At 42.8% G+C, this 24,494-nt stretch overlaps 2 protein-coding genes and 1 non-coding gene across 11 annotated transcripts in view; 1 reads left to right on the forward strand and 2 right to left on the reverse strand.

Moving 5' to 3' along the window:
• The window catches only part of CSTF3 (cleavage stimulation factor subunit 3), a 71,217-nt gene extending 68,226 nt beyond the window's left edge, over positions 1-2,991 (forward strand). For both annotated transcript variants that reach the window (XM_060159447.1, XM_060159448.1), the window contains 3 exons: positions 254-348; positions 492-552; positions 1,003-2,991. In XM_060159447.1, the coding sequence (XP_060015430.1) occupies positions 254-348; positions 492-552; positions 1,003-1,205 (359 nt within the window). In that variant the 3' untranslated portion in view covers positions 1,206-2,991. The remainder of the gene's footprint in view (positions 1-253; positions 349-491; positions 553-1,002) is intronic.
• Positions 2,992-3,548: 557 nt separating this feature from the next.
• The window catches only part of TCP11L1 (t-complex 11 like 1), a 34,232-nt gene continuing 13,286 nt past the window's right edge, over positions 3,549-24,494 (reverse strand). For 2 of the 8 annotated variants that reach the window (XM_060159449.1, XM_060159450.1), the window contains 7 exons: positions 23,647-23,867; positions 19,906-20,042; positions 16,955-17,151; positions 13,243-13,424; positions 11,339-11,511; positions 8,117-8,296; positions 3,549-6,825 (listed from right to left, as the gene is read on the reverse strand). In XM_060159449.1, coding sequence (XP_060015432.1) covers positions 6,602-6,825; positions 8,117-8,296; positions 11,339-11,511; positions 13,243-13,424; positions 16,955-17,151; positions 19,906-20,042; positions 23,647-23,867 — 1,314 coding nt within the window. In that variant the 3' untranslated portion in view covers positions 3,549-6,601. Of the gene's footprint in view, positions 8,297-11,338; positions 11,512-13,242; positions 13,425-16,954; positions 17,152-19,905; positions 20,043-23,646; positions 23,868-24,494 lie in introns of all 8 variants that reach the window. The other 6 variants (XR_009542393.1, XR_009542394.1, XM_060159451.1 and 3 more) reach the window with 6 other exon arrangements.
• On the reverse strand, positions 23,417-23,520 carry LOC132526656 (U6 spliceosomal RNA). The gene has a single exon (XR_009542645.1). It is a non-coding gene; the product is annotated as a U6 spliceosomal RNA (small nuclear RNA).

Raw genomic sequence — 24,494 nt, forward strand, 5'->3', positions numbered from 1 at the left:
GGTTGCCTTACGCAAAGTCACTTGTTTATTACTTTTCTGCCTCCCAGTGGCCATGGGGTTGAGACTGCTTTCACTGTCTCACCCACTTGCGTTTGGTCAAACATATAAAGCACTAAAACATTTTAAGATGTCCAGAACAAAGCAACATGACTATTTGTACATAGCAATTTATGTACAGATTACTTATGTTGGTTCATTACATGTGCAGAAACTCTTCCATCCCATTTGATTCCTACTTTTCTTTCTTTTACAGCTCCGGGCTTACACCCTGTCCCCGGTGGAGTGTTCCCAGTACCACCTGCAGCAGTTGTTTTAATGAAACTTCTCCCTCCTCCTATTTGTTTCCAGGTTTGTTCACTGTTTTCATGATAGATATTTGCTCTATGGGTAATTATAGTAATTGTGTGCTTTTTCTCTTATATCATGGGAAATGCAAAGTAGGGCTATTTTGTCAGATTATTGGGGATTAAATTTTCTTTGTGTCAAAATAGGGTCCTTTTGTACAAGTGGATGAACTGATGGAAATTTTCCGAAGATGCAAGATACCAAATAGTAAGTGATGAGTCTCCATTACTAGAGTGGAATTCACATTGTTGTTTCCTAGGCAGGAGAGACTGTCATTCTTTGGCACTGAGGTTTCCAAAACCAGCTAGCCATCTTGCAGAAGTACAGTGACACCTAGGAGGGATCCTTTGGATCTCTTTGGTACAGAGAGGCTTGTTCATGTTCTTATTCTTCTAAGAAAAACATCATAAAAAGCGTATCTTTTTCTATTCATGTGAACATGCACTATCAGGTTTGGCTTATGAAAATAATTTTATTAATTTTAACAGCAGCTTTTTTGTATTTAACTATTCAATAGTATCAGTAGTACTATCTCAGAATTTCCTAATAGGAGGCTACAAAATTATAAAGTATCCAAAGTAGTACATACATATTCCTTCACAGTAGCATACTTTTAAACATCCTCCAACAACAGTCCTTTTTGTTTTGCTTCAATAGCAGTTGAAGAAGCTGTGAGGATCATTACTGGAGGAGCCCCAGAGCTAGCTGTAGAAGGCAATGGCCCGGTGGAAAGTAATGCAGTACTCACCAAGGCTGTCAAAAGGCCCAACGAAGATTCAGACGAAGATGAGGAAAAGGGAGCTGTCGTTCCCCCTGTTCATGACATTTACAGAGCAAGGCAGCAGAAGCGAATTCGGTGAAGCAGGCACAGAACCTGCCTCAGAAAGAAAACTCCTATCCAGGATTCCTTTTGCCTCTTAAGTCATATGTTTAAAAGAGACAATGCTTTGTTACAAAGTTCTTGGAAACAAAGTTGTATTGTCATTGGTGCCTCTATTCATATGCTTCTTGAGAAAAACCAACCAACCTATGTGAATTTTAGGATTTGGAACAGACCTATGCTCTAAGAAAATTTAGGTTTTCAAAAATGTGAGAAGAGTACAAAGTGGCAGAACCACATTTTGTTCCCGCTTCAAGGGTGTCTTGTATGTACCACTTGAAGACTTGTGGGTTTTCAACAGTTTTATTTTAAAAACTGGATGGTTTATGATTGTAAAGCATTTTATCACATTTTCTGAAAACAACAGCTGTTCTTGGTTTGCTTATGTAGAGTCCTGCCTTATTGTTTGTTTTATTTATGGCAGAATGTACGGAATCGGTTTTGTAGTTTAAAATTTTAAAAAACAATCCTTTAGAAAATAAAAGGATCTCAAAAAGTCATGTCTCTTGCTGCTGCTTTCATTCAGATTTTATCTGAAATAGCTACTTACGTTATTTAGCCAATACTGTTTAAAACTAAAGGTCAACAATGTAAGGAAAAGTCATCCTGTATTTACTATATATACACAACTGTTGTCCTTTCCTGGTCTTTTTTGCTACTATTTGAAAACATGAGAGATCCATTTTTAAGAGGCAAATTAAACATTTTAGAAATCTTCAAATATGAATGCATTTTTCCCAAATTAAATCTGAGGGCGATAGACTGAGATATTTTATCTTTCATGTCTCTTAAAAGCAACATAAGTGTGGGAATTCCTTTAACCACTCGCTGTCTTGCTCTCACATAAATATATTTCAAAAAGTGCTCAGTATTCAAGAACATTTTTTTCATCAGCTAAACAAAGACAGCATTAAAGGAAACTACAGCCAAGTAACCAAAAACTAGCTACAGTGAGCAAAAACGTACCATAAAAATTAAAAGAATTAAGTTTTGCTCTTTTTTAGCAACGTTACCTCCTTTTGACTCATTTCTAGAAAACTAGACCAACAACTAATTGAGCCTAAGGATTGTGATTCAGAATAAAGGTTAAAATAAGGAGGGAAATAAGAGGAAAAGTACGAAGGCTATAAAGAGACAATCTTTGCACAATGGGTACACAATTTAGAATTTGAATTCAAGTGTGATTAAATATCAGCTTCAAATATTTCTATAAAACCTATAATAAAAGGTTATCTTGAATCACTTTCTTATATAAATTTATACATAGCAAGGTCATATTTACCTAAGTTGATCACAAGCATATGTCTCCAGTATTTTCCCAGTGAAGCTAAGAAAAATTTCCTCAAAACAAAGTCAGCTGCCTCTACTTCAGATTTTGTTATCTTCCTAAGTATCATTTTCAAGCTGTGTGGGTTTTTTTTTAATATCATGGTTATCAACAAAACAATCTGAAAGGCATAAGTAGTACCATATAGCATAAACTTAAAAATTAGAGATATGGAATCTTTCCTGAAGTGCTATCTTTGGGTAGTGTATTGAAGAAGACAAAATGGTTTCAAAGACCTGAATGGTCTGTAACAGTGTTCCCATGTGACAAAAGAAAGCCACGTGATTGAGTATGGAAAAATGCCTTTTTTTTTTTTTTTTTTTTTTAGCATTGTAATAAGAAAACACACACGTACACCCCTACCTACCTTGGGGAAAAGTGCTGCTAAGGACTGTTAAGGCCATTATGTGTATTACAACTGCTCCTACTACATTCATTTCTAAGACTTTTTCCCCTAGAAATTATATGACCTTTAAACTTAAAAAGGATTATTTCTTAAGAAAATATTTTCTAATGTTCTACCTGATATATATATGAACTTTTAGTTTTTAGTATGATTTTGTCTGAATGTTTGATAATTCCTTTTGTAAACACAGTGAACAAGTAGCATGATGTTAGAAATCTGAAATTATTTTTGGAAATCTATCTGCAGACTCTCATGGTATATATAGCCAGTCCTACGTGTCCAAGGTCTCTCATATATCCATATTGCTGGACCCAGAGAAATTACCAAGAGATATCCATATCTTTCCTCTTTATAAAAACAATGACAGCATCTCCCCACAATTCTAGAACTGGATAAATTTAAGGACCATAAATGCTCCCTAAACAAAAATCAGTCAAACTCTGGCTTTTAGCACTAAATTTCGAACGAGAGATTTTACCTATGTTGCCACACATAGTAAAGTAAAAGGTTATAGCTACCTAGTAAATATAAAACTGATCAAATTGTACCACTGGAAAAGAATGAAAAAATATACCACTTTTGTCAGCATATTGACCTTGGGCAATAATTATTAATTTATTTGGTAATTTTATAATCCTCTATTGGATATGCTTTCTTTAAAAAAATAAATTTATTTATTTATTTTTGGCTGCGCTGGGTCTTCGTTGCTGCACGTGGGCTTTCTCTAGTTGCGGCGAGCGGGGGGGCTACTCTTCGTTGCGGTGAGCGGGCTTCTCATAAATTCTGGTTTTTACATTTCAGTTCCCAAAGCAAACTTCATTAAAGTTGGTAGTTCTTACTTGACTGTGACGTTCAGCAAGTGAAGTTATATTTCATTTAGTAAAAATTTCAAAAGTCTTGAAAGGTAATTCATACCAAGTAACAAAACTCAGGTACCACATTACTGATTTAAGTAAAAACTTAAATATTCAACAGAAGTGAGCTTACCAGTCTCTGGGAATAAAAGTCCAAAAAACCAATTCAGTTTACTAAATTTTCTTCCCCGTCTGAGCCCTGACCAAATTTCTGCTTCGAGCTTACAGCAGACAGTACTTTAAAAAGCAGAGGCAACAAGAATTAGAAAGGAAAAAAAAAGTGTTACTTCGATTTTAAGGTTGCTTTTAAGTCAGAAGTTGCACTTAAAGGTTCTCAATGCTTAGTTCAGATAAAACAAACACAAAAATGGTGAAATCTGACTATTGCTACCAACTCCAGACACATCTGATTACTAAATTAAGTGACATTCCATCAAATCAGGCCTATAGATTAGTTCAGAAGGCAACACAGTATGACAGAAACCCACACTAGGGGCATTTTTAAGTAAAATTCTGCCTGTTCAGATTTCTGACACTTCTAGCTTTTTCTGAAAGTGTCAGTGAACATTTGATAGGTTAATAGAGGCTTTTAGGCCTAAAGGTTTTCCCCTCCCCCATCCCATGAAGTTGCTTTGAATACTGTGAATAAAAAGGCAATCCATTAAAATAGGTATACAATATAAAACCCAATATAAATACACAATTGCAAACATCACTGTAATTCTTTATTTAGATTATGTTTTCAATGAGATAGTGCCTTTTAATATGAGTTTCATAGCCCATCGTCCACTACCATTCAGTCATCCACTCATTTGTTCATTGATGCATTCATTTACTTCAAATGATATAGAGGTGGAAATGGGGAGAAACCACTGGGGTGGAGTGAACGGCAGCAGATAGGAAAAGTAAGATTGCAGCTCTAGCACAGAAGAGATGAGAAAAGAAAATAACAGTCTTGGGACAGGACAGGAGGAAAACCTTCCCTACAGGCCTGTAAAATGTGCTTGACTGAAGGGAGGTTGGGCACCAACAGTCGAATCTGTCATGATAACAGATATGCACCTACAGGCAGGGTTATATGCTCTCCTTTGTTGCTAATAAAGTCATTCATAGTCCTTTTGCATGTACAAAGCATTCTAATATCCATTATCAAATTTAATCCTCCCAGGAAGTGTGAGTTAGGAGTATGCTCATTTTACGGGTGAAAATACAGAGCCCAAGGAAGAATGATTAGCCCAACATCACATAACCTTGCAAGAAGGCAACAGAGGAAAAACTCAACCCAGATCTTCCTCTAAATCAGGAACTTTCTGCACAATCCTACTGCAGTCTACTTAAGTTATTAAGTCCAGTCAGATTTACTACAGAATGTCAGACTTGGAAAGGCTTGTAAGGTTAAATCCAGTCCTTTCATTTTATAGGTACTGGAAATGGGTCCTGATTTGCTCGAGCTAATCACGTAACAGAAATAGGATCAAAACTCTGGTTTCTTGACAGCTCCCAGTCTTTCCACTCTACCACCCTGCCTCAAAATTAAAAGAAATACAAATGTTATACACAGAAATCAGGGCATGCCAAAATGTCACTGGAAATCAAACAGCAAACACCTATTCCCTTCCTTTGAAATTCACCAGGAAAGTAGGCTGCTCTATTCCCAGGTATCTTAAGACTCTGGAGAAAGTAAAATAAGCCACAAAAACAGAACTGCTAAATAATCCATTCAGAATTGTCAGCCAGTATGTGCACATTATGTGCCTATTGAGTCAAACTTTTTAATAACTTCTCTTCACAGAGAAAAAAATTCCTACACACCTGTCCACTGCATTAATCAGTAAGATATATCAGTGTAATTCTGACCTGAAGTATATTTATAAAGGGCTACATAAACGATCACATTTTACAGCTTGCTTTAGAATAAGATTAAAAAATATACATATGTAGAGTGAGAATCCACCCAATCAGTTGAGAGCTGACAAGGCAGCAGTCACCGCTCTAGACATTCATTCATTCATTCATTCAGGAGACTATCAAAGAAATCTACCTGACCTGCTGATATCAACCCAACTCTCAAGGCAATCAGTTCTACCCACCTGCAGTGAAATACTAGTGCCCAATAAACTCAGCACTTCCACAAGACATGTTTTCCACAAACCTGTTAGGCAGGAAACCACATCAAATGCAATCAGTATGCAGTATATAACCCAATTCAATTCTGAAGGATAATTTATACGCCAAAGCTATTTCTGTCTTGGAGGGAGAGCTGTAGGGGGGAGTTCTAAGTAGATGCTTAGCAAATGTTTCCTGAGTGACTAAATGAACTAAATGAATTTTCCTGGCCCTTAGTGATAATCCTATGAGATTCCAGGAAGAAAACTAGCTCACTTATCTTCAAAGAGCAGCAACAAAATGATTCAATATGAATATTGTGATTCTGAACTCTGCCGTCTTCATTCTGGCTTCTGTAGAATTCCACCAGTGGACACTGAGGTAGTGGGGGCCACAGGAGTCTGTGAAGCTCCCTGTTATATAGGCATCAAGATTTCAAAGTGTTCAAACTTCACTCTATGTAGGAACCCATGAGGGAAAAGAAAGAAAAAAATCACCTAAGAGTTAACTCTTACAAAAGAAATCAAAATGAAGAAACTTTGAGATTTAGGGAAAATGGCTGCAGGAGCTGGTGACCCACCCTGCATCTGTGAGGGTAACGCTCCTCTCCGGCATCCTTGGCTGCGGAGGGAGGGACCCAAACACTGAGGCTGAGGCAAGCAAGAGTGCTGCCCCCAGGAACCTCATACTCTACAACCAGTGAGCACAGCTTCCACAGCAGCCTTATCTCCAGAAACAATTCCAGAGGTGACCTCATTGAATAAGCTACAAAAGATGTGATTTTGTTCTTTAAAAGTTCTACTTACCGAGCTTTCATCCCCTTCCAGTGAAACCTTGGAGGATTTGTCCTTCAGCCTAAACTTTATTAATATGACCTCTGACCACGTAACCCAGCATACATTTCTGACTGCAAGTAAAAATATTAGAAGCAAATACTTGGAGAAATCACATTCCCAGTATAACCTTCACTCCTCTGAAGCCTCGCATCACTAGACAGTGTACAGGGTGGATGTTTCCCCAACGCTGTCCCCAGCTCCACCCCAGCGCTCATCGGCTTGAATGAAGGGATTCCTTGCATGATTCTGGGAACTGGAGATCGCCCAACAACTTCATGGCTCTGTTTCTAACAAAATGTCCCTGTCTAAAATACACACAGGCACATGCGCACATTTTATTTTTTTTAACAGAACAGGTCACCTGTGAGAGCCAAGCTACCCTTTCAGTCACAGGATATGTCAGGAATTCTGGTCACTGAAGTTCCTCAATAAATACTGCTCAAAAACCAGGGATCTCCTATAACTTCGTTATCCGAGAAATAAGTGAGCTGACGCTATTTTACCTGAAAACACTTAAATCCAATGCTGGAATTCGAATCCAATCAATACATCTATGTATTGTATCAGAGTGAACTTTTCAGTAAGAACTTCAGACATCTGTCCTCTTCTATATATTACACTAACATATATTTAAAAAAAAATTTCTCCTTGACTTTCAAGGCATAAAAGTCACAGAATTTTCCTTTCTCTAGATCCCATAACTGCTATCATCCAGGCTCAGAAGTAATTTTGTATAAACAAGTAAGCTTTTTAAAATCAAATAACTCTCCTCTAGAACAAAAGGGTTCTGGGGCTCCAGCTAGCCCAGGCAGGGAGAAAGCAATAAATAGTGGGTGCGGGAGGTGTGTGGAGGCAGTAAGACTATATAAAGTCCTTCCAACACAAAATACCTGGAGGAAGGAGGGCTGGGCTGGGCAAGAGACGGGCAAGGGTCTAAACGCATCAAGGCCTGGTTCTGTTCACTCTGGGGTGGCTGTCAGATACTCTTGGGTGTCTGAAAGAAAAGCGAGCCAGATGGCAGAAGAGGTCCCAGGCTCCTGGGAGAGACGAGGCAGCTACGATCATGATAGGGTGTGGGTGGAGACACACGGCAGCCCACCCGTCAAAAGCTGAGTGCTACCTACAAAACTCACGATAACGAAAAGCTTCTCTGATTTGTAAACTTGCACTCATAAACACAAACCCTCAAAACAAGCCTTTTCAACAGTGATACACAATACTCTTCCTTTTGGCATCAGTGCTGTTAAATAGAAAGGTACTAAGCAGCCATTTTCCAAAGCAACACTACAGCTGAGAACAGGTCAAGTGGGTAACACTGCTGCTGCAGGGAGCACAGGCGTTAGGGTCTGACAAGGATCTTACTGAGGATTGCATCATAGTAGGGACTGAAGACCATCTTGTTATAGTTGACCAGGCGCACGAAGTTAATGGCAACTTCCTCCAGCTCTGTTTGAACTGGACCTAATCCCCCTGGGGCTGTGGGCAATGGCTTCTGATGACTGGAGACAAGGTAGGTTTCTAAGAAGGTCAGGATTCGGGAATCTGCGACAGAAAAGAAAGCAGTTGTTTGCTTCTTGGTCAGGGTGACTTTACAAGTTTCTATTTACGCTTCAGTTTTCAGCTTAAACATTACCTTTTCGGGAAAGTCTTCCCTGACCATCCGGAGGCACCTCCCACTTCTGAACATTCATCCCATTTGTACTGTACCCCCGCCCACCCCAAAGCTGGTCCGCTCCACGGGGTGGGACCATGCTCATCCTGTTCATCATTCTCTCCCCAACACCCAGCACAGTGCCTGCCATGAGGCCTGGACACCAGGCAAAGCCCAAAATACACTTGGAAAGCAAGGATAAATGTATGAACGATTAAGGGGAGATTAGGGTGCTGCCAAGTTCCGCTCTCAGAAGAGCAAGGCACACTGAGACCAACGTTAGCCATTGTTTAAGATCATATAAAAAGTGGGAGGAAAAATAAAGCAGGAAATGCAAGTTCAAAAGAGAAGAGAAAGGGACTTCCCTGGTGGCACAGTGGTTAAGAATCCGCCTGCCAATGCAGGGGATACAGGTTTGAGCCCTGGTCCGGGAAGATCCCACATGCCACGGAGCAACTAAGCCCGCGAGCCACAACTACTGAAGCCCGCGCGCCTAGAGCCCGTGCTCCCCAACAAGAGAAGCCACCACAAGGAGAAGCCCACGCACCACAACGAAGAGTAGCCCCCACTCGCCGCAACTAGAGAAAGCCCGTGCGCAACAACGAAGACCCAACACAGCCAAAAATATATAAATAAATACATTTATTTTAAAAAAAGAAGACTCCAGCACTATTGGCTTGTGATCTAGATTTTCCCATAAGCCCACATGAAAGAAGCCTAAGCCTCCTTCTCCAAAGCCTGCAATGAAGGCCATGGAGTTGTGGGCCACTTGTCCTACTCTGAGGAATCATTTAGTTGGATGTTTCTTTAGCCCATCCCCTTCTATGATATTTTTGCACCCTCAGCTGCCAAAAAAGTGTGTGTGCAAAGCCGCACCTTGCAGATTTCATTACAAAAGCAATAGCGGCATTTATATTAAATGAGCGTTTTCAAACTTCACACCCAGCTCATGCCCTAGGGAACCTTCTCAGGTGCAACTGACTTACATCCTTTGGAGTCCAGTAACACACTTAACTGGCTGTGACTAAACAACCTAGATGACAGGACTAAGGCAGCAGCTTAGTAGCCAGTGGTCTCTTCACAGCACTTCCCCGCATCCCCACCCCAGTTGACAACAATGATCTCGACAGTCCGAGGGCCATGCAGCATCAGGAGGCTCCTCCTGAGGGACCTGCAGATGAAACTGTGACTAATGCGGGCCTGGGATGAAATTTTAAAAAGTCATGGTATTAGAAGCACACCCACGTCACTGGTTCAGCCTCTACTCCAGCCTAGAATCTGATAACCACAGATCATTCTGCTTTTGCCTGAAGCCTGCTAACTTTTCATTATTTATAAGATGAACATCTATCTGAGTTCGTAAAGAAGTTAAGGAAGGACTTTACAATTAAATGACAATAATTTTAAAAATTAAATATTAGATGTAAAAATTAAATATTAGATGTAGTGAACAGAATCAACCAGTGATGATGGAAAGTCACAGCTCACATAGCAGAGTAATATATATATATATATGCCCCCTGCACTGGAAGTGCAGAGTTTTAACCACTGGACCGCCAGGGAAGTCCGGAGTAATATTTTTAATAACTGCGACTCATTAGTGAGTCCTCCCTATGCTGCCAGGTTCTCCAGTAAGCACCTTACATATCTTACCACCTGCAGTCCTCTCAGCAACCCTGCAGGTGCTGGTATTACCCCCTTTTAGAGATGATGAAACTCAAGTATCACGTCACTTGCTCAGGCCACACAGTAAGTGCTTGTAAAGAAAACCCGTCCTAGCCTTGTACTACAGCTATACTTTTCCCTTACCCTCGTGCCACTACCACATTCAAAACGCTTCTGACTCCAGATCCGGGGAAGAAGCGTCCCCACGCCAAGCAGTTCTCTGTGACCCCAGCTGGGCATCCTACAATTTTACTCAGTTCTGACACTACGCGCAGACAGCCTCAGATCCCACAAGTTAAGGGCTCAGGTCCACAAGACTGCCCCCGACTTCAGAAGCCGATCACAAGGAGGCGGCCCGCAGGTCATCCACAACTTCTGACTTGGCTACAAATCAGAGGCTGCCGTGACGTCCTCTCCCTTGGATTTTGATGATTTGCTAGAATAGCTCACAGAACTCAGGGAAACACTTACTTAGGTTTACCAGTTTATTATATAATAAAGGATCTGATAAAGGATACAAATGAAGAGTCGGAAGAAGCCATACATAGGGTGAGGTCGGGGAGAGTCCCGAGGGCAAGAGCTTCTGTTCCCGCGGAGCTGGGGTGCACCACCCGTCCACTACACGGATGTGTTCAGCAACCCAGAAGCTCTCCAAACCTTGTACTTTTGGGACTTCTGTGAAGGTTTCATCACGTAGGCATTTCTAGCCCCTCTCCTCTCTCTGGAGGATGGAGGGCGGGGCTGAAAGTTCCAAGCTTCTAATCATGGCTTGGTCTTTCGGGTGACCGGCCCCCACCCAGGAGCCCATCGAGAGTCACCTACTCAGAACACAAGACACTCCCAGCACCCAGGAAATTCCAAAGGAGGTAGGAGCTCCGGGTCAGGAGCCAAGGTCAGAGACCAAACACTAGAACAAAAGATGCTCCTAGCGCTCTTATCACTGAGGAAACTACCAGAGTTTCAGGAGCTCTGTGCCAGGGGCCAGGGGCAGACACCAGTATATTGTTTCCCACCACCTCACAGTGCTGGATGGAGCAGGGTTCTGAACCAAGACCGGTGATTCCAAAGCCAGAGCCCTCAGGACAGTGATGGCTGCCTAGTCACTTGGCCAAAGCTTCGGGTCGCCCTAATTGCACTACGGTGAATAATCACTCTCTCTTCACTCATTGGCACGCGTAATCCATCAAACCCTTCTAGATGCCCGCAGAGGGGCCTGTCTGCCAGCCCATCGCAGGCATATCCCTGGTCCCGCCTTCGCCCAAACGTACCCACGATCCTGCGGATGGGGTTGTCAGGACTGGCCATGGCCTGGATCTGGCCCTTGAGCACGGCCTCCTTGTCCGTGGTGAGGGGGCTGAATCCGCACAGGGAAAGGCAGCTGCTCACCTCCAGGCAGACTTTCTCCCCAACGGTAGTCAGGGCATCCTCCAGATGGAAGGAGCTTGAGCAGAGAAGGGAAGGAGAAGCCAGTGAAGAAAGGGCCCATCAACAAAGTGCACATCCCACCCCCAGCCCCGCCCAGCCCCCATTTGGGGAGAGTCACAGCGACCAATTCACAGACTGATGGGTTCAAAGGGAAAACTGTGCCTCTTCCCTGCCCCGAGCCCCTCAGACTGCGTCCATCCAACTCAGGGGACTTTGTCTCTCTACCCGTCTCTCTCTGCCAGAAAGAACAGTGGCACGGGGAGGGCTCAGGTTATGCCTGGTCTAACAATCTAAAAGCTAACTTCTTGCTAGCATCTGTGTGGTGAAATAACCCTGGAACTGACTTAGGACTACCTTGGACACCTCTGGAGCAACACACCAGAAACCAGAAATGTGGCAGCCGCGGGACGGAGTGGGAGAGAAACTTTTCATTGGATACCACTTTGTCCCTTTAGGCTTTTGAAACACAGTGTATTAACGACTTTCAAAGAACAAATAAAACTGAAATCTAAAAGTTAAAATTCACACTTTGATTTCCTGGGGCTCCTGGGCTCCCCTGGAGTCTCTGTGGAGAGCCCTTGTGCTGGTGGGTGTTGTCTGAGAAGGCAATTGCCTTTGTCCTGGATCTAGAGGCTGTGTACAGTAGAATGAGTGTGAGCAAATGTGAGAGCCCCAGGACTTGCTGCTGGGGCCAGGGCGGACAAGGCAGGGCCGGCCTCCCAAGGAAGCACGGACAGGCCCTCCTCCTCAGTAGCTTTGACAGAGCAGTTTTACTGGAGGGGGACCTAGGTGACAGCCCAGGGCTACACCTGTGCAAGGGCCTCAGGCCAGGCCTCGCCTCAGCAAACACCCTGCAGGCCTGAGTCAAGACTGTTGAGCCTCAGGTCACAACTCGTGGACACGCCCCTCATCGCACTGAACACATGCAAGCTGTGTGCAAACTCAGCAGCCAATTCCTCCACTTTGTAAGGAGGAGGAGAAGGTTTGGGGACATGCCACTTGAAGAATCCTCTGAGGTGGACCTTGTCAGATACAGGTTAACTTAGAAACATTCAAAAATATTCTATATGCTGGAAACCACATAAATCACCTAATCTGATTTCACTGCAGAAGCAGTTGCCCTCACACAAGTGTGGACTGGTGCTGGTTGATAGATAATCCATTTACACTCAGCACAAAATGTCTATGAGGAGTGTTTTCCGCAAAGGGCGGAAAACTTTAGTCACATTCACACACTCTGGAGGAATGCAGCTTGTTTCTTATTTGACCTTTCCCTAGGACTGTGTTGACCAAACTATTAGTTGATTATGAAAGCAATTCACTGGGTAGCAACCAGATTTTTTTTCTTTTTAATGGGACAAGAATAGAATAGAAATATCAGGAAGTATTAAGCACAGTTGGGTAAGTTTCACTTTGTGAAGTTTTTATTGCAGTTACATGTGTGTCCAAGTATGCACTGTCACCACGGAAGATGAATTTCTTACTATGCGTCCTGGTCACGAACATTTGAAAGCCACTGTCCTAGAGCCTTGCTAATCAGCCCTGGAGTGGACTCTAACTTTGACCGTGTGACCCTGAGTAAATCCTGCGGGGTGAAGAACGCTGGAGTGCCAGGTTTCCTCAGTCTCTGGCGAGTGGCCCCAATTCTGCCTTACACTGCAGACCCCCGCTCCAGTCTGCTCCCCGCCACCCGCTGCCTCCCACCATCTGTTGAAGGCCCTGGTCGCCAGAGCTCTCCGTCACTTACGGCAGATGCATATCTGTGAGCAGAATCTTCACAATCATCTTGAGTTTCTCAGCAAAGTCGGCCCGGCTGGAAATTCCTGGAGCTGCCATGCTGAACGTGACCAGCAACACGGCCCCCAGGACGGTCAGCTGCTCCAGCTGGAGCTGGAACTCTTGGAAGCGAGAATGGTCCATCAAAACTGTCTGCAATGAATAAAACAGAAGTCATCCTGAGCTGCAGGTCTGGGCTGTCACCGGCAGAGGGCAGTGGGGCCGCAGCCCATACAGAGGCCTCTGAAGTTCCCCTGAGGATTTTCTAGTCCTTTCAGAGCCGGCCATAAGGGAGTCAGGTGTGAATTCTTCCACCGCAGCGCCCCTCTCCCTTAGGAAGGCTGCAGTACAACATAAGCCAGACTGGGTGTAAATCCAGACTTCATCATTTAATAGCAGCACAACCTCATGCAGGTTTCTTCAACTCTGAGCCCTAGGCAAAATGGGGACTCCTCCTTCACAGTGCTGTTTTAAAGACGAAAAAAGGGGAGAGGGATAAGATGGGAGACTGGGATTGACAACATACACTCTACTATATATAAAATAGATAACTATTAAGGACCTACTGTATAGCACAGGGAATGCTACTCAATACTCTGTAATGACCTAGATGGGAAAAGAATCTAAAAAAGAGTGGATATATGTATATGTATAACTGATTCACTTTGCTGTACAGCAGAAAGTAATACAACACTGCAAATCAATTATATTCCAATAAAAATTAAAAAGAAAGAAAGAAAGATGAAAAAAGACCATGTATATAAAGTGGCTGGGACTTCCCTGGTGGCGCAGTGGTTGAGGATCTGCCTGCCAATGCCGGAGACACGGGTCCGATCCCTGGTCCAGGAAGATCCCACAGGCCGCGGAGCAACTAAGCCCATGAGCCACAACTACTGAGCCTGTGCTCTAGAGCCCACAAGCCACAACTACTGAGCCCACGTGTGGCATCTACCGAAGCCTGCGTGCCTAGAGCCCGTGCTCCGCAACAAGAGAAGCCACCGCAGTGAGAAGCCCGTGCACCACAACGAAGAGTAGCCCCTGCTCGCCGCAACTAGAGAAAGCGCACGCACAGCAGTGAAGACCCAACACAGCCAAAAATAAATAAATAAATAAATAAATGTATTAAAAAAAGAAAGATAATAATAAAGTGGCTGGTACAGCCAGCACTCAATAAATAGGAATTACATCATTAGATGGGAAAGAGTAATGAGGTACACAGGGGGCCAACTCATCCCAGTTTTTCCAGGAGTGGCCTGGTTTAAAACTGAAACTCCCAGGTCCTGTGAACACTTCCCCTCCCCACACCCATTCCCGGTCCTGGGTAAACCAGACAACCAACCACCCTATCCAGGGCACAGGAGGGAAAGAGGGGAGAAATACACTTATTCACCTCAGTATCCCCCTCAGTATCCAGCACAAAGGAGGCTCTCAAGAACTGGGAAGTGAATAAAGAAAGAGAAAAATGAATGATAAGTAGAAAAAGTAGGAATGACAGATAATACCTGGAAAGTAGTCAGTGAGTGAATTTCCATGACGGCGTCCCCGTGTTATTGACAGGCCTGGGCGCTGCCAGGCCAAAGTCTTCTGTGTGGGGTGAGGTAAAGGGAAGTGGGAAGGCTGAGGAGATATGACTTCTGATCTGAGTTTTTACAGATGAATCAAATAAACTTTAAGGACCAGTCTTGCTATAAGAAACTGACACACCAAATCGAGACATTAACGATGTGGAGTCTTAGCCCAGAATTCTCCCTAAGAAGTAAAAACCACCTTTGAAGGCTGAGACTCCTCTATGGTTAAACAGAGAGGCTTCACCAGTCTCTTTTTTGACTTCACTTTGTTACAGGGCAGCACCCTTGCTTTGCAGCCTCCTAGCAGTATGCCGTACTTGGGTTTAGGATGCAAAGGATTTCCAAGGATCAATTCTGAGAGTAGACATCTGTCCCCAGTGAAAACACCATTTTCCCCACGGCTATCTTTTCAGAGAAATGTCTGCAGGAGAGAGCAGAGAGCATGTCACTCTGCAGGAAGGAAGCTCCCCACCCCCACTTCAATATCCCCTTGAGAGGCTGCTCCGGCACAAAACAGGGAACTCAGAGGCAAGAGGTGAAACCTTAGGCTCACAACATCTTAAAAAGAAAAATAAGGAACTGAGAAAGAAACTTCGAGAAGTAGCAGGATATGAGACTAGAGATAAGAAGCGTGAGTGCCCTCAAAAAAAAAAGGGGAGTCTAGACGCCAAACCAGCTATTTGCTGGGGGAATCCCCTGTTAGTCATGTCTTTAAAGGACTCCTGCAGTTAGAAGCACTTACTGTGAAAAACATACAAAGAAAAAAAATATTGCTCTAGGCTTCCCTGGTGGCGCAGTGGATAGGAATCCGCCTGCCAATGCAGGGGACATGGGTTCAAGCCCTGGTCCGGGAAGATCCCACATGCTGCGGAGCAACGAAGCCTGTGCACCACAACTACTGAAGCCCGCGTGCCTACAGCCCACAAGCCACAGCTAGAGAAAGCCCGTGCACAGCAACAAAGACACAATGCAGCCAAAAATAAATAAATAAATTTAAAAAAATATATATTGCTCTGCATGGAAGGGGAAGACGTTTCCTTAGATAAAACTGAAAAGCACCGTCACTGTTAGGGTTTTCATCAAAATGAGTAAAAACAGGACAGAAGCTCAGCAGCACAAATTAGAAGCCCCATACACTGCTGGTGGGACTGTAAAATGAGGCAGGCGCTTTGGAAAATAGTCTGGCAGTTCCTCAGAATGTTAAACTTAAGAGTCACCACGTGACCCAGCAATTCTAATCCTAGGTACATACTCAAGAGAACTGAGAACACATGGCCACACAAAAACTTGTACACAAATATTCAGAGCAGCACAATTCACAATAGCCCAAAAGTTGCCCATCAGTTGTCCATCAACTGATAAATGAATACAGCAAAATGGGGTATAGCCATACAATGGAATATTTTTCAGCCTTGAAAAGAAATGCTGCCACAAACAACATCGTGGATGAACCTCGAAGATATTATACTAAGTGAAATAAGCAAGTCACAAAAAGACAAATACTGTGTGATTTCACTCATATGAGGTAGCTAAAGTAGTCAGATTCAAGAACACAGAGGAACCGGGGGAGGGAGGAGTGAGGAGTTAGTGTTTAAAGGGTACTGGGTTCCAATCTGTTCCATGAATGGGTGGCTGTGATGGCTGCAAAGTCATGTGAACGTACTTAGTGCCACTAAACTGTACACTTAAAAGTGATACACTTTATGTTGTGTATATTTTAACACAATAAAAAAAACTTAAAAAGAATGAAGTACTGATTTATGCTACAACACGGATGGACTTTATGCTAAGAAGCCAGACACAAATGGCCAACATTGCCTGATTCCGTTTAAACGAAAAGTCCAGAATAGGCCAGATCCATAGAGACCTAAAGAAGATTAATGGTTGCCAGGGGGTGGGGGGAGGGTTGTGACTGCTAATGGGTACAGGGCTTCTTTCTGGGTGACGGAAATGTTCTGAAATTAAACAGTGGTAATGGAAGCGTAACTCTGTGAATGTACTAAAAACCAGTGAATTATACAACTTATAAGGGAGATTCTTCTGGTATGTGAATTGTAACCATTATTTTTTTTAAAGTTCAGCAGCACAAAAAAGAAATGAGCAGTCAGCACCTACTTCAGGGAAAGGTCTGTGGAGGTGGTCCCACTTCAGAAGCTTCAGGTATGCATAATTCTGGACAGCAACAGGATCTGGCCCGGGACTGTCCCCAGAGCCAGAGGCCTCTCCCACAGCCGGCAGGGCATTTCTATACTTCTGATTCATAAGGTCATCTGCGGCTTCTTCCAGCCACTGGGTGACAAAGTCCAGGGAATCTGTGAAAAGCAAGGCTTCGAACATTACTGGAACGCTCTGGACGGATGCGTCCCAGAATTACTTTAGGGAAGATCATCCTGGAATTGTGGTAAAAGTATAAAGTACGGACTTTGGAATCAAATAGAACTCGGTTCACATCACAAGACTGCCAGTTACCAGCTGAGTGTTCTTAGATACGTCATTGTCTGACTATCAAGATTCTTAATACAAAGAAATGTCCACCACCACCCCACAGGCTGCTGTGAGGACTAAGCACGACAGTGGATATAAATGCCACCTTGGATGTTCAAAAGACCTCCAGTCTCTTCTCTCCCACCCTGGCCACTCCTGCATGATACGTGGCTGGAAGCTCTGATAGCTCCAGCTCAGTGAGAGGCAAAAATTCTTGCCCAGAGACAGATGGGATGAGACACTGACTAGAGTTTCCCAGTGTAAAGTGTCCTCCACACTGAAGATGAGGCTTGTCCTTGTCTAGATCTTAGTCTTGTATCAATCTGGTTTACTTTCAGCCTTGCTGGGGTAGGGGTGGGGGGTAAGTTCTGTCACGTATTTGACACATACTGTGCAGTGTCTGGAGCACTGCGGGTGGGGGGGGTCGGGGGAATCTCAGTTGTTTTTCATCCGCCAGCATGCTTCCCCTACTTTTCTAAGCTGAATAATGCACCAGGGACTCTGAGGGACACAAGAGAGAGAAGATGAGGTTTTTGTCCACATTGTATGAGCAAACACCCCTCTGACAGGACCTGGAATAGGTTGCAGCCCGGCCAGTGGAGGCCACCTTAAAACAAAATGGGCAGCCGAGGGCATGGGTGGAGTCCACTCTTCACTGCTGCAACAGGACACTCCTCTGGTTCTGCCCACATGCTGATCACACCGAGCTCTTGGTTCCGAGCTTCGCTCTCCCTTTCGCCTCTGCAGACAGCATTCTGTAGGCAACCAGCTCTGGAAAACCTCGGCTTTCATGCTGTGAGTGACAAGCACTAGACTCGGACCGGCTCAGCGCCTGGGCCCCGGCTGTCCGCACCCGGCCCTCATACAAAGGCTCTTCAGCCTGTAAACTGCAACCCTGGTTTCTCCTGAAGGGCAGTAAAATACCGGTTGAGAAAGGGAGCTGTGTGGTCATCAATTCTGATCAAAAATCTCTCAAAATCTGGGGACTTCCCTGGCGGTCCAGTGGTTAAGACTCTGAGCTCCCAATGCAGGGGGCACAGGTTCGATCCCTGGTCAGGGAACTAAGATCCCGCATGCTGCCTGGCACAGCCAAAATTTTAAAAAAAAACCTCTCAAAATCTATTACCACATCTGTAAAATTGGTTTAAAAAATACTGCCTACCTCGTAGGCTTACTGTGAGGTCACCTATGGCAACACAGGTACACCCTTGGCACAAGCCTAGTACACAGTAAACACCAACCAATCTTCTAGGACTGCTCCTTCAACTCTGCCCTTTCTTGACTCCTCCTGGCCCTCAGGACCAGTTCCAACTTCTCTGCCTGGAGCTGGATGAGCAACTGTTGACCTGATCCTGGTCAGGCAACACAATCTATCCAGAGACTGCCATTTTCATCTTGTGACTTAGCCGCAAACTTAGAGGCTAAACGGAACTCGTAATAAATTGGAACTGAAGACTGCAGTTCACTTAGAGCATCAGCTGCCAGTGCAGAGACCGAAACAGCGCCCTAGAAATGAAACGTAGTTTGGATTTTAATTCATCTGTTTCCTGCAGTCATCTGAGAGGTTCATAAAAATGAGACTTTTTCTGGGTACGAAACCAGATTTATACATATAGAAGAGAAGCAAAGTGAAATTTCTTGACGTACCTCATAGAGAGTAGAAAAGTGAGCTAAATAGTCCTAAGAAGTTCGTCATGTTCTTAAAACCAAGGCCAAGTATACAATTCACCTCAAACTGGTGTTTTCATAAAAACTCATTTAATTTAGGGCTTCTTTGTTTTTTTAAATTTCTGTTCTCCTCTCCTACTTATAGTTCTCTTGCTTGTCAACTAAGTTTTCAGGGCCTAACACCTTGTCCTTTTCCGTCTTCAAATTAGACTACTCCTGAAACAGGAGGGAAGGGGGCAGGGCACAACCTTTGAAAGAATGATATAGCCCAAGGGCATGACATAAACTGATTAGAACCAAATGGGTCCAAGATGGCGGACAAGTCAACTTCCACTAGACCTGGAGCCTCAGTATAGGCTCACTGTAACACATCAGCAAGCGAAATGATACACCCACAGGCGCCGTGACAGTTCCCAGGCCCACCATAAGGATCAAAAAGTGGGCGGTGGCCCAATTCCTGGAAATCACCGCCCCTTCCTGAAATAGCAGGAATACTCCTCCCACTCATTAGCCTATAAATTACCCACCTCTATAAAAATTGACAACCCCATAGCCTGGTGCCTTTCTCACCTTCTGAGAAGGCCCACACTCTGTCTGTGGAGTGTGTTTCTCTCTAAATAAATCCACTTCTTACCCATCACTTTGTCTCTCACTGAATTCTTTCTTCGATGAGATATCACGAACCTGAGCTTCATTAAGTCCTGAAACCAAGTGTGTGATCTCAGTTGGAAGACCGTGGGTTTTGGCTGGGTTTGAGTCCCAGCACGTGGGTTCAAGCCCCAATCTGAGGTGCACAGTTTCACTCTCATACTAAATTCTCATGTTGTTTTGAAAATATCATTATGCGGCAAGCTACAGTCACTAAAATGAAAAAGCACAGACAACGAACAGGCACCACAAAACATTAAACATACTTGGATGCTTCTCCAAAAACTCTTGAAACTGCTTCCTTTCATATTCAACTGACTGCTGCATGAGATGTGGCCTAATGCTACTGACAGCAAAGTTTGCCATATCCACTTTCATTAGGTCCAACACGGAAAAAATTGCCCTGAAAGAGATAAAAGGATTTATCACTGGGAGCTTGTAAAGTAAACACTGCTGTAAAAAAAAATGAAGTGAGCTGATTTGAGACAGTTTTTTCATCTCAGAAAGGGTGGCAAGAAAATTTGGAGAAGCCATGAGAACGCAGATTTAAAAAAACAAATTTAGAAGAAAGGACTGCAAATTTTTAAGTTGCTCTCTGTCCCCACCCTTGCCCCTAGGCAAACGTCACTTCCCCCACTGCCTGTCAGGCCCAGAGCTCTTTCTTTGGCTCTGGGTCAGCCCTCTTGGCTGCAGAGGAAGGACGGCCCCAGACCCGAGGTTAAGAGCAGAGAGTTCACCACCTGGTCTCCATGCTCACACAGGTTAATATGTTCACGGCAGGTTTTATGCTCTAGCTCTCATGGCATAACTGCTAGCTCACACTCTGAATGTAACCCATGGGCAGATCTGATGCAATGCCAAGGATGCCTTCCATACCACGCCTGTCACATACCAGCAGCACTCTTACCAGAGGTCAGGAGCTGCTAAGTGACCTACTTGCAGAAGGTGGATAAGAACCCAAGGTGCAGGTTTAGGTTTAGGTCCTACACAGGTAAGAACAGGATCAAATGTCCTCCCAGTCCCCTGATGCCCTTTGGGACTGACTGAACATCATATGACAGAATAAACTCACCTTTTATGTGAGTTTATGTATGGGAAAGGATACACAGTCTGAGGAACAACTCAGGGCCCCTCACCCTGCCACTCTGTCCCTCTCCCAAATGCGTCGGGCAGCCCACTTTCTGGAGGGTGTTCTGCCTCTCCTTTGAGCATTCCCAACAGTCCCCTAAATCCACCTACAGGAAACCAGAGACTACTGGAGACTGCCAAGTGGCAGACCACTGACTGGAAGTAACCCACAATCATGTTTTATGCTCACAGTGTTTTTAAAAGCCAGGATTTCTAGCTTCTCTTGAAAAATCAAAAGATCTGGCAACCCGGGCCCAAACTCCATCACAACTACAATCGGCTGGCACTAAGCGGCCACCGTGGCCTCCTTCAGATAGGGTGTATACTCCCAGGTTACCAGTTTCCCCAGTCCCTTCTCTTTCTAGTAGGAATCTGAGTTAGGTTGAGTTTGCTACCAGCTATTTCCCCAGAGGACTCTCTTCCAAGGAATTCCTCATTTAACTTAGCTGATTTTGAGCTCTAACCGACTATATTATTTCTAATGTCTAGCACCGTGCCTAGCACATAAGAGGTGCTCAGTAAGAGCTTGTTGAATGAATGAACAAATCAATAACTATATTTAGGCAGTCTTTTCAACATGCTCTCTCCTATTAAACGTTAGTTAATAGGAGAGAGGGAACCTGACAGTGAAGGGCATTTTTCTATGTAATGAACATTGACAGCATAATGATATCAAGAAGGCTAGAGATTAAACTTTTTTTACTTATAAAACTTTTGGAAAGCAACTTGGTACCATGCAATGAATCTTAAAACTGTTCACATCCTCTAACACAGTAATCCCATTTTAAGAACCTATCTTTAGGAAATAACCTAAAATAAAGAAAAAATTTTGTGCAGAGATGTTCACTGCAGGGTTAAATACTAAATAACTATACATAATCTAATTGTCCATCTTAACAGAGAAACAGTTAATCATATCTATGTGAATGAATATATTGCAGCCACTGAAAAAGCTTATGGAGAGTTTAAAAAAGTAACGTAATGTAAGTTGGTTATAAAAGGGCAATGCAAGAGATCCTTGTGGTGTTGGGACTGTTCAGTATCTTGAGTGTGGTGGTGGATATTCCAACTTAGGTGATAAAATTGTATAAAAGTTACTATAAATAAACATATACATGTGTATACAGGAAATCTAAATGAGATCAGTGGACTGTATCAGTGTCAACACCCTGGTTCTGATAGTTTTGCGATGTCACCACTGGGAGAAGCTGGATAAAGTGTACTGTATTATTTCTTACAACTCCATGTGAATATATAATTATCTCAATGATACTTTCAATGAAAAAATAAGTGAAATAATTAGGGTGTAATGTTAACAAAAAAAAGTCAGGCTTGCAGTGCCCACCGGGAGGTCTTCTTTGGTTCAGCTGAACAGTCAGACTCACAGGACAATAAGCCACAGGTTTGGCACCATCTATTCACACAGCTTGCCAACAGGGTGGCACCAAGCACTCCTCTTCAAGAAGAGTTACAATATCAGTCATGAACAGACAGCTCAGAGATGTGGGAGAACCCTGACTTAAAAGCTCGTAATAACTCCACGGCATGCCTTCTAGGGTCTCTATGGGGGGCATGCCCAGTTATAAAAGTTTCCCCACTCGAGGAAGTATCAAGTATGATGTGCCATCGAGTATTTATAGTTCATTATCATTTCTTTCTGTCTAGATGCAATTTACCAGTTAGAGGTCATTTTCCCCATAAGTAATGTTACCTAGTAGTATTTTGATACATAACACCTTCATCTGTTTACAGGAAAACAGTAAAGCAGTTAACCAAAAGTCAAATTCTCAGGCAGCATCATGTCAATCCTTTGCCCAAATTAGCATATAAATTATATAAATTTGATCACAACTGTATACATTTAAAAATAAACATTCAAAAGACTAAAGGAAGTTAACATGGACTAAACGTTAGTTAATAGGATTATATTAACGTTAAATTTCTTGAATGTCCTGGTTGTATTTTGATTATGTGGGAGAATATCCACATTCTTAGGAAGTAGTTGCTGAAATAGTTAAGGGTGAAATGTCATAATATCTGACATTAACCATCAGAAGGTTCAGGGGAAAAAATATACATACATACGTACATACTCAATGTGCACATACTCAGTGTATATATAAAAAGATAAAGCAAACTAACTAAATGTTAAAAACTGGTGGATCTGTGTAAGGGTTATATGAGTGTTGATTGTATTGTTTTTGCAACTTTTCTGTAGGTTTGTAATTTTTCAAAATAAAATGCTGAGGCAAAAAAAACAAAAAAATTTATATATCAATATGACAGTAGTGATTGTGCCTTTGTGTGGTAAAATTACGGGTGAAATTTTTCCTTCTTTCTCCTTTTCTATAGTTTATAAAATGTTTGCTTTTTAAAAAATATCTCATGCCTTTTTGTTTCATTGGATTTATATTGATTTTAGTAAAAAACAGATTTGAATTTTAACATTTTTAAAACATATGCTAATTATCAGTCTTTACCTTGACCTGCCTTCAACCAGTTAAAGAATATACAGACTATAACCTCACCCAGAGTCTCAAGTTCACTGTCTTTTTCCCCTTCCTTCCTTCCTTCCTTTCAGCCTTCCCTTTCTCTTCCCTCCCTTCATTCCATTCCTCCCTCCTTTTCTTATTATAATCACTATTTTTAAAAAATACAGAACGTTTCACGAACTTGCGAGTCATCCTCGCACAGGGGCCACGCTAATCTCTGCACGGTTACAATTTTAGTGTATGTGCTGCCGAAGTGAGCACAGCAAAATATTTGCTTTTTAATTTTTTTTTTTTAAATGCATGAATACCTACACTTGAGGAAGTCTAACTCTGAAAACAGGCTCTGTATTTTAGGTGCCCTGAAGGTGATTAACACAGTGCCCATACCTGAAAAGGGGCACTATTTCCTTAATGTCCTTTAGTTTCTTCACTTCCTCATCTCGAACAGGTGCGCACAGTGTCCCCATCATGCCAATAATGAATTCTGCCAGCTTGGAAATATCCAAGGCCCCATTCTCTGCCTCCTGCTTTATCAGATCCAGATCCAAGACTTCTGTTATCTGGTTTCTCAGTCTAGTGTGACCAGGCAGCAAGAAAGATAAGAGCGTCTACAAGAGAGCACAGCCAAGTTTAATCAAAGCTTCCTAGTCAGAAGCCATTTTTGATTATATGTAAAGGAATTTACAATTATTCCAATAAGGGCTTACCAACTGCTATTGTAATGGTGCACACATTTTAACCTCTTATTCAACAAATCGACAGAAAAACATGTTTACAAATCATTTAGACTAGCCATTTAAGCTTCCATTTAAGCTCTAGGTAGCAATCAACTGGATGCAGGAAGAAAAAACTGTTAGAAGTGAAAAAAAAAAAAACCCCACATTAATTAGTGTGTGCCTGTGAGCTAACAACAGATGGCAATTTCCACAGACACATTACTTCTTTGGAAAACTGTTGCTAAAGGAATTGCAAAAACAGTTCTACCTTTCACTTAATGCCTTCTCTGTCCCAAAGACTGAATCGCTTTTATGGTCATTATTTATTGAAGGTGTTCATATCTATTAAAATTTTTATAAATTATCTGTATTTTATAAAATAACTTGTTTTCTTTAAATAATTCTGTTTTCAAAAATATGAACCTTCTTTTCATTTAGAAGAGTAATGCCCTCAGGTTATCACAGCTTCTTTGAATATTTTTAAAGACCAGTAAGCCAAAAATACCCTAAATCCACATT

Source organism: Lagenorhynchus albirostris, chromosome 9 (genome assembly GCF_949774975.1).
Source record: "Lagenorhynchus albirostris chromosome 9, mLagAlb1.1, whole genome shotgun sequence".
In the NCBI taxonomy this organism is placed as follows: domain Eukaryota; kingdom Metazoa; phylum Chordata; class Mammalia; order Artiodactyla; family Delphinidae; genus Lagenorhynchus; species Lagenorhynchus albirostris.